A 10,026-nucleotide genomic window follows, 5' to 3' on the forward strand; every position below is an offset into this window, starting at 1 on the left:
CCCCTTTGCCGACCGGGTAGTTATAGCTTTTCAAACTTTGGCTTGCGTTTGCTGAAGCCCGTCAGCAGCGACGACTTGAGATCCGTGGACTGCAGAGCCGCTCCATTCCAAACAGCAGTGAAGCGCAAGTCTAGAACACATCGTAGTTAGCCACCATCGTACACAACAAGAGCCGAGCCAGCATTGAACAACAACTTACTGTCTTCTACCGAGTGGTCGCGGGCATGCAGCAGAATCTCCTTGGTACCCTGGACCGCCACCGGGCTCTTCTCAGCAATCAGCGCCGCAAGCCCAATCGCCTGGCCCAGCGCCTCAGCCTTGGTCATGCACACCTTGCTCACAAAGCCAACCCGCTCTGCCTCGGCCGCGCCAAAGTCGCGCGCGGTATAACACACCTCGCGCACCCAGCTCTGGCTGCCCACAATCTTGGGCAGGCGCGCAAGCGAGCCAATATCCGCCGCCATGCCAATATCGACCTCCTTGACGGCGAAGCGCACATCGGCCGAGCAGAAGCGCACGTCAGCGCAGCAGGCAATGTCGATGCCCAGCCCGACGCAGATGCCGTGCAACACCGCCACCACCGGCTTACCGACCGCGTCCATGGTCGAGATGCAGTCCTGGAACTCGCCAATGTGCCCGCGCAGCACCGCCGCCGCGCGCGCAACGTCCGCCCCGTCCAGCCCCGCCAGCGGCCCGCTCGCCGCCGCCTTGACGTCCAGCCCCGACGTGAAGGCGCGCTCGCCCGCGCCCGAGAGCACAATCGTCCGCACGTTGGGGTCGCGCGCTAGCCGGCGGAATAGCGTGCCGAACTCGAGCCACACCGGCTCGCTGAAGGCGTTGAGCTTGGCGGGTCGGTTGATTTCAACGTGGGCGACAAATTCCCGCGGCTGCGTCGTCCGGAAGAACTCGTAGTCCTCGTAGCCCGGGAACGGCTCAGCCGAAAATGCAGGCGCGGCAGGCGGCGGCGGCGGCGGAGGGAGCGGAGGGAGCGAGCCCGGCGGAGGCGGTGGCGGGGGTGCTTGGGATGCCATGGTTGTTGGGCAGTAAGAGCTTCAATAATGCGCCAATCGTTGGGTGGGCCAAAGTTGGGATAAGAGGATTTGGAGGTGGATGCGCTTACCGTGTGATATATCACAGGCAAAAAAAAGAAAAGAAGACCAAGTTATAGCGAAAAGCCAAAATCAAACTCGACGGACAGTAATGAAAGCACAGCGAGGTTTTGGGACTAGACAATCGAGGTCATTCGAGAAAATATATAACAGCGCATAAAGTCTCTGGGTCAAGGCAAAGAAAAGAACCTCGGGCTACATCATGGCCCCTAGGCATTTGGGACGTGTACTGCTAAATGACAACTATGTTTGTGCTAAATGACAACTGCTTGCTCCTACAAGCCGAGGCTCAATATTTGCTCCAAAGATGCAAGTATGCATCTCGCCAGTGAGACGAGCCAGCGAACAGAAAATCAATTCATGTAACTAACTAAATGTTATACCTCTTCACTTTAGGCTTTATGAGCATGCAAATCGACAGTAGAGAGCGCACTTGGACCAGAGAAATGTTGTTCACGAGGTAAATCGCATAAATACATAGTTGTCCGGATACAAGCAATTTCATTGTGAACTACACAAGCATCACCACAACTCCAAGACCAACGACCATCGTAAGCAAAAATAGGACCACATGTCTTCCTGCAAAAAAAAAAGAAATTTATTATAATAAGGGAAAAGGAAAAAAAAAACACCCCTGGGTTACGGTGCAAATAGAAAAAGAAACATAAGAAAATTTATACACATTGAGCTAATCGCCAAGCATACCGGCAGTTCCCGGAAGACTCCAAAGCCTTCCCGGCCAATTTACACCAAACCATGTGCAATTCCAGGCACACAAAAAAGAACTTGTTCCCCACCCCTCTAAACATGACATTCAAACCACCACTCTCCCCCCAAACACCTTACAGCAGAATAGCGCTCAAGACGGTGACCATGAGAGTCGCGCCAGTGAAGGCAACACCCGAGGTGAACATCCGGGATGCAGAGTTCGCGTCAGAGGAAGAGCCGGAGGAAGAGCCGGAGGAAGAAGAGCTGGAGGTCGAGGTGCCGTTCTTGTTGGCATCGGTGGAGTTGGAGGTTGACATGCCAGAGTCACCGTTGGTCTGCGAGCCAGTGGTGCTCAGACCCTGGCCGGTGCCGGCACCCTTGGTGAGGTAGGTGGCAGCCTTGTCGGGAATGTTGGGCAGGATAGCAGGGTCGACCTCCCAGACAGAGTCCTGGGTAGGGCAAGCAACAGCATGGGTAGTGCTGGCGGCACCGGCGCTGTCAGTAGGGGCGGCGTACGCAGACAAAGCCGAGGCGTAAGCGCTGAACTCGGGAAGCTCAGAGACGCTGGTAGAGTCGGAGGAGTTGGAAATCTTGACGATTCCGTAGCCGTTGGTCTCCATACTGTACTCGTAAACGATACCGCCGGAGTAGACGCCAGTCATGTTGGTGCTCATCAGAGACTCGACCTCCTTGAAGTCACGGGTGTTGGTGTTGCAACCGTATTCGGACAGGCTGTAAAGAATGGTGTTAGTTATATGAAGCTTCCTGCATCTAAAGTCCGAGGGTACTCACAAGATGGGGATACCATAGTCAGTGAAGTTCTTGACCTTGACGTCCCAGCCAGACTCAATAAAGTTGGAAGTGCACCATGAGTAGTCATTCTAAATGAAAATAGAGTTAGCAGGGTGCGATGTGGATTCCAGACTAAAGGCAACTTACGAAGGCGAAGAAGTCAGAGCGGACGTTGTCGGGACCGCAGTTCATGTACTGGGCAGTCTGCATGCGGTTGGAGCTGACATCGGCGGCGGAGTAACCGACAGGGATAGCGCGCAGGTTGCGGGCCTTCATGTAGGCCTTCATGTCACGGCCAACAGCCTTGACGTAGGGCGCAGACTTGGTGGTGCCCTCCTCGTCGTTGATAACCTCGTTGCCGGAGAAGAAGGCAAGTACGTTGGTGTACTTGGCAAAGGCCTCGACGGTGGCGAAGACGTTTTGGAGGTAGGCGGCGTTGTACGACAGACCGGGCTCGGCACGGTTGATGGAGTAGGCGGGAGTGTTCACATCCAGCACCAGGTAGATGCCGGCATCGGCCAGAGCCTGCATGCAGGTGTCATGGCTAGCAGTGTTGTCGACGGTGTAGACACGGACGGTGTTGATGCCCAGCTTCTTGAATTCCTTGATGTCACGAGTGCAGATGGCCTCATCCGCCAGAGGGTCAATGTTGGCGGACGAACCGCCGGGCTGGTAGTCAATACCACGAATGAAGAAACGCTGCTTGTTGGCGAAGAAAGCTACGGTCGGCAGTGTGGTTAGCATTGACAGGGCTTGATTCCAGGCTGCTCTGCTGGCAAAGGGCATATTATGTGGAAGACTCACCATTGCCAGAAACGGAGATGGTAGGCAGAGAAGTGGCGCGGCGAGCCAGAGAAGCGGAATCGAAGGACACGGCAGCCGAAGCCAGGCCGGCAATGGCGACGATGGAGAGGGAGGACTTCATTATGGCGATGTGTGGTGGGTGTCAATGTGAGAGAAGTACAGACAGAATCAAGCCAAGCAGCACTGAAAACAAAGATTTAAAAGTCCAGAGCGAGTGATGGACGGGCGGGTGGTTGCCTGGGGCAAGAGAAGAAAGAAGAAAGATGAAGAGTCACAAAAAAGAAATCCAACAACGAGGGAATTGGATGAAAAGAAGAAATAAAATAAGAAGACACGACACGCAGGGCAACAGTCGTGAGGAGAAGAAACCGACTAAAGAGAATTATTACACAGAAAGGGAAGAAGTCGAGGAGAAAAGAAATCGGCGGCAGGAAGCAGGCCGGTGGACATAAATACGCAGGCGCTCTCTTAGTGGCAGGTGCTGGTGTTGGCACTTGCACAAATAAACACATGCCTGCCCTGTCCTGCACTTGACTGCGCTCCACGTACGCCTACGCTTGTCCCGTTGCTGATAGTCGTTGCAATTAAAGCTCACATTAGCATTAACAACTCAACATTAGCCCGTGCCGATTGCCCGTAGCAGAGTGACAAAGTGACAACGGCCGCCCAAGGCTTTGCCTCCCCCAATCACCCCCCCCCCCCCCAGCCGAGGAAAGACTAGGAGGGAAGGAACCTGCCTCCAGAAGATCACAGCACAGCCCTCGGCGTCCTACGACTTCCCTCAATGCAGTTGCTACAACTATCCTCGGGCAGGAATGGCCAGACGTGCAGGGCAGGTGCACGTTCAAGACAAGGCAACATCTTTGGGGATGATTTTGCTCCTTCCTGTTCTTCTCCTGCGCTCCAACCTCACCCACTACCCTCCGTGATATCACCAGTTATGGCATCTTCCTAGCCGACGTGGCCTGCCACTTATAGGAAGTATACATACAAACATGTTTGAGCACACAAATATGCAAGGCCATGTTGGGGGCTAGTCAAGAGAGTCCCTGGCCGCCTGTCTTCCTCCATGCCCTATATTTCACCACCTCCCTGCGCTCTCCCTGGCTGGCTTTTGCCTCGCTGTGTCGTCGCGGCTCCCTCGCGCTCTGAAGATCGCTTGCTTCTATGTTCTGCTCATGCCATGCCGTTTATTTCTGCCAAGACGCTGACGTTCAATCAAAGAAAGAAAAAAACAGCAGAACAAAAGGAACAATCAAAAGAAGAGAAAAAGAACACCAGCGCCAAGCCCAGCTAACCAGTAAAGAGAGAAGAAAAAAGAAAGAGTACAAGGCACCACAGGGCTCGCCGTTGTCGTCTTCTCCATCGTTAATCGGCGCTGGGGCTCCCCGGCAGGCTAAGCTTTCCTGCGTGGTTCTATTTGGGCAGCATACGGATTTTAGCGTGCATCCAACGCATGTGTTTCGACCATGTACCAGACCGCGCGCCATCCACGCAAAGCGATACCTGCCGGGTACATTCGTATCCAGGGGCACACTCCAAGATGCATCAGGGGTGGTGGCCAACAGACCCGGGCTTCCTCATCTTACACATGTAACTAGCGCCATTGTTTTAGTGGTCTTTTTTTTCGCCTCATTTGCATCAAGAACAACTCTGGCAGACGCAAGTGACACTTGATCAACTGAAGATTCAAAAATCGACAAGGGATGACAAACAGAGCAACACGACACTTAGGGGGACCTACCAGAAGTCGCGGTCAAGAGCGATAACTGACTGGTGGTGTGGTTAATCAACACCATAGCTACAAGTTTGGAACTTTGCTTTTGTCGTTTCACCACAGCCAATCGGCTTCTCATATTAAATCCCATAATTTATCTTTTTTTTGGCTCTTCGTTCCTGTGTTCCTCAAATAGCCCCCTTTGCCGCCGATTGGCTACTCAGCCCAGAAAAATCGGTGCCAGCTGAAGAGCCTTTATTTGTGTGTATATATGTACATATACATACAAATGTACCTACTCGCCCTCACCTGTGCATATGACTGTCGCCGGCTCTGTGCTGGTCATTTTTAGACGCTGCGCCGGCTAAGCCTTAGCTTGCCTCTTGGGCGTTTCTTTTTGGAACTCTCTCTCGAGAAGTGACGATCCTGTACAACTCAGCCCACACCAGCCAAGACACAACAAGGCCCTCCCGGTTTTTCTATCGCCACATTCTTGTATGACGGCGTTGGACTCGTGGTCAGCTTTTGGCAGACACCCTGATGTGCATTACGCGACAGCCAGCCAGCCATGCGCGTTTTAGAATTCTGATGAAGTAAGACGAGATTGGAATTGAGCCTCCGAATGTGCTCTTGACCCTAACCCTATTTGCAACAACAACAGGCTCCTCACAACATCACGATCCATTTAGTAGAGTGATACTTCCAGATATGTATATAAGATTATGCGTGAGTATCTAGATGCCGTGCCCGGGTAAAATCGCTATGCCCAGAACCCCCAAATTGACATTTCGATCACTTGACTCTGAGAATGCACACCATATTTCTCTAAAAAAGTCCCCCACTGTTTCAGCGCGCCCCCAAGTATCTTCCACTGTATACGCACGTATAGTTTAGCATCCAAAACTCATACACAGAGCACAGCCAACAAAGATGTTCCTAAAAACAAAACACTGCCTGTTTGATTTCTTCCCCACGATCAAACAACAGCGCCAGAGCCTCTTGAAATGCACTTTGTGCTACAAGTACGAGGAGTTCAAACGATCAACTCGTATGCGCAGTCCACCCAGATTCATAAAAAATCAAACAAACGCCGTACCACATGAACCGCGTGACTGGTCGCGTTTCGCAAAACACGCGGTTTGAACTGGCGTTTTCTTTCATTTTGCTCTTCTTACCTTTGGTCGGATCTCCTGGAAGCATGAAATATGCACCCATTGTATTGTGCATATGTGCACTAAAAAACTAGCCCCCCAGCGTCAGCGCAATACGATGTAGGCGGATACGAATTTTATTTTTCCAAAAAAAAAAGTAGTCAAGCTGAACCTGTAACAATTGTTTGCTGTACTTGCTGCTTGCGCCATCGTTGTGTCGTTGAAAAGACCGTGGTCAAGGGGATCTGCAAAACAACCGGCCGAAGCAGAAAGCTTGACGGGTGGCTGTGCTTCGGCTCATGTGTATACCACGAGTTTCCCTCCCCTTCTTCAAACATTGCTTCCCCTTGTTCTCTTGCTCCGAATGATTTGCTCCAACGTGCTATGTCTTGTTCCCAGGTCCAAGTTTGTTTCGTGTGGCTGTACTGTTGTTCCCGCGCCCATGTCCCTACAAGTACTACTGGACCAAGGCACGCCAATCTCTCAAAATTGCTCTGGCCTGCGTGGCATTAATCTTGCAGACGGGTTCTTGTCCCTCTATATGTAGTTGTTTTTTCTTCTTTGTCTTTGTCTAGCTCATCTTATCTTGCTCGCTACATTCTAACACACAACCAGGTCTGTATCCAACTGGGATGTGTAATATCACCCACGCCACCACCACAACCCCTCGCTCGCCACAAGCCTTTGTTTTGTCTTTCAATATTCCAGCCAGTCTACCCTACCATTTAGACGTGGGCGTCCCGACCCCCCTGTCAATAACATCGGTCTTTTTGTCGTTGCTGCTGCGTCGATCCGCCAGAATTGCCGCCCGTCTTGGCTTTTCTCGACTCTAGTAAAAACGCAGTGCCAAGACCCGTCAAAGTTGTCTTTATTCGACTTACGACTTGGTCGTCGTCATTGTTTGTCTTCTTCAAAGCCCGATTCTTGACGCTCAAGTAACATCACAGGAAGAAGAGTTTGTAAAAGATTGTGAGGTTCCAATCCCATAGTGATCACTTTGTTCGGTTCCTGTTTACTTTTTTTTTTCTTTTTGTTTGAGAAAAGGGGCATCGAAAATCCAGAGTTTTGCCATTCCGTGATAATCAGCAACTATGAAAATCACATGATAGTTTTTTTTTGGTCGTGTCAAGGCGAAGCTAAAAGTCATGTTGCATCAACTGCCTTCCCTGAAAACCAGCCCAAAAGGGGGAGACGCCTGGAGGACCAGGGCACACAGGGCTAAACAGTAAAGGCTGTTGGAGATTCACGTGTGGGGTCACGTGATTTATATCATGCACCCCATTTTACCTGGAGAATTCTCCATCGTGCGTGTCCCCTATTCTTCTTCTTTAATTCATCCATAAAATAATAAATAAGTCTCCCTCAACAAAGGCAACATCAGTGACAAGGCCCAAACTGATTCAAGACCATGTCTCATATTACTGTGGACATAGCCTAGCTCTCAAACTGGTGGAAGCTCCTCTATAGAAACAGAAGGGCACAAAACCTAAACGGGTGTATATCAGAGCAGTCAATCTTCGTACTTGTATCTGTGAAATCGACACACATAATACGAGACACTGGAATGCTACAGCTCGTTCTTGCATACATAAACACGACAGCCTTGCTTTGGATCAAGGAATGAGGCACTATTAGTCGTTTATTTACCTACACCTATGGACCACTCGTCTAGATAGCTGAGCATTCAGAAACAATGGATCAGCGAAGCTCTAGAATCAGACTCGGTCTGTTTCATGTTCAAGAGGATGCTGGAGCACAAGCAATTACACATGGCTACAGGTAGTTAGATTTGTGTTGTACAGAATGCAAGTAAATATAGGGTTAGTGAAACAGACAAATATGGTTGTATAGTTGGGCCTCGGTCTATTGAATAACGGGTAATGCATGTATACGATCATGTGTCTAAGTGGTATGCCTAATTCGCGTGTAGACATGCACTAATTGAAGGCGAGCTACTACCTGTTAGATGTATATCTAGTACTTGTAAATGCATACATGTAAGCTGCCAACAGATCAACAGGTACTATACCTACCTAAACTAGACTGTATTTTTAAGCAAATGAAGCACATGATTTCCGAAGTCACCCATCAGAACCCGCCTCTCCGTATTACTTGTATAATTTGCATCACGCAGGATGTTCATGTCTGAAGGACCCGATCAGAAGAGAGGGTCAATGGCCTCCTCCACATTTGCCCATCAGCTTGAGCGGAGCCGTGCTTAGTCATGCAGCCCACCAATCCCGGGGCTAGCCAATCAGCAGCGCGCTAATTGGCTGAGGGGCGGCACCCCAGGCTGGGGGAGAAGGCCCTCCCTTGGCCGATGAGAGCAATTTTGGATGAAGCTGTTCACGATCCGAAAGGCCGTGGCTTTTTGCTTGACATTGATTTGATCGCCATTGCCTCGACTAACCAATTGGCGTGGATTCGGACTCCTATCGACTCGCATCCTTTTCTTGTTTTTTTTGTTCTTGTCCCCGTGATCTCCGAGTGCCTCCATCCATGATTTCCTCGTCCACCATGATGCGCCCGGCTCGCATCGCCACGTCTCTGGCCATGCAGCGTATGTCTTTCTCTTGGATCCACGTTGCCCGCCTTCCCCGAGTGGAACCTTCCGACCGAAGCTCCCGAGGCCCCGAAGCCCGAGGCCGATTGGAAACGCAGCACTCCCCGACTGTCTGCTCAGATCATGCCTTGGCTTGTCTCCGCTCACCGGCCCGACCACCTATTATATGATACCGTGACCAGCTCGCTAACCCATATCTCTGCCTCGTACAGTGCGGCCGGCTAATGCCTTGGTACCCGGAGCTGCCGTGGCTTCGTCGCGCAAAGCTTCCTCGCTCGCCGTCGAACCCAAGAGCTACCGCCTCAACAAGCCTCGCCAAGAGGTCCTCCTACCCAGCCAGGAAAAGCCCAAGTCCGTGGTGCAATGGGCGCTGTAAGCCTTTTCCCTCCTAATAAGAGTGCCTGTCCGAGACACGTTCTTGCATGTGCCTGTTATGGATCTATCCGACTAACCCCAATGGCCGCCCAGGACGACGCTGGACATCATCACCAACTGGGGTCGCCAGGGCTCCTTCTGGCCCATGACCTTTGGTCTCGCCTGCTGCGCCGTCGAGATGATGCACCTGTCCACGCCGCGGTACGATCAGGACCGTCTGGGAATCATTTTCCGTGCTTCGCCGCGCCAGTCTGACATCATGATTGTCGCTGGCACGCTGACCAACAAGATGGCACCCGCCCTGCGCCAGGTCTACGATCAGATGCCCGAGCCGCGCTGGGTCATCTCTATGGGCTCCTGTGCCAATGGCGGCGGCTACTACCACTACTCTTACTCGGTGGTGCGCGGCTGCGACCGTGTCGTTCCCGTCGACATCTACGTGCCCGGTTGCCCGCCGACCCCAGAGGCGCTGATGTATGGTACGTTTTATGCATTCCCCCTTATTCTTTGCATGCGCAGATATCGTAATAGCTTGATTCTCTCGCACAAACCTATCACATTGACACTAACATCTCTCTTTCTCTCTCTCCTTTTAGGTGTCTTCCAGCTGCAGCGCAAGATGCGCAACACCAAGATCACCCGCATGTGGTACCGCAAGTAAATCTCTGACTCAGACGAGCCTCTCTCTCTATCAAGCAGGCGGGTATCCCAGAATCACCTGCGCGATACCAGAATTGGACACCAGCAGCAGCAGCAGCAGCACCGCCATCAAACCTCCAGAAGCCCACAACGGCACCTTGATCCCAG

The 10,026-nt window shown here is 51.7% G+C and overlaps 3 protein-coding genes across 3 annotated transcripts; 1 reads left to right on the top strand and 2 right to left on the bottom strand.

Moving 5' to 3' along the window:
- Positions 1-20: 20 nt before the first annotated feature.
- BROUX77_000148 (uncharacterized protein) lies at positions 21-1,031 on the bottom strand (the record flags this gene model as incomplete). The annotated part of the gene is made up of 2 exons (XM_073745912.1): positions 21-130; positions 200-1,031. 2 exons carry the CDS (start codon positions 1,029-1,031, stop codon positions 21-23), a joined length of 942 nt encoding a protein of 313 aa, XP_073608385.1.
- A 920-nt stretch (positions 1,032-1,951) lies between these two features.
- Positions 1,952-3,534, bottom strand: BROUX77_000149 (uncharacterized protein; the record flags this gene model as incomplete). The annotated part of the gene is made up of 4 exons (XM_073745923.1): positions 1,952-2,549; positions 2,610-2,698; positions 2,757-3,328; positions 3,414-3,534. 4 exons carry the CDS (start codon positions 3,532-3,534, stop codon positions 1,952-1,954), a joined length of 1,380 nt encoding a protein of 459 aa, XP_073608386.1.
- A 5,246-nt stretch (positions 3,535-8,780) lies between these two features.
- Positions 8,781-9,880, top strand: BROUX77_000150 (uncharacterized protein; the record flags this gene model as incomplete). Its single annotated transcript, XM_073745935.1, has 4 exons — positions 8,781-8,841; positions 9,057-9,216; positions 9,313-9,698; positions 9,816-9,880. 4 exons carry the CDS (start codon positions 8,781-8,783, stop codon positions 9,878-9,880), a joined length of 672 nt encoding a protein of 223 aa, XP_073608387.1.
- Positions 9,881-10,026: the final 146 nt, after the last annotated feature.

This window comes from Berkeleyomyces rouxiae (assembly GCF_048999995.1).
Source record: "Berkeleyomyces rouxiae strain 22BRR77 chromosome Unknown BrBRR77_ptg000001l, whole genome shotgun sequence".
NCBI classification, from domain to species: Eukaryota; Fungi; Ascomycota; class Sordariomycetes; order Microascales; family Ceratocystidaceae; genus Berkeleyomyces; species Berkeleyomyces rouxiae.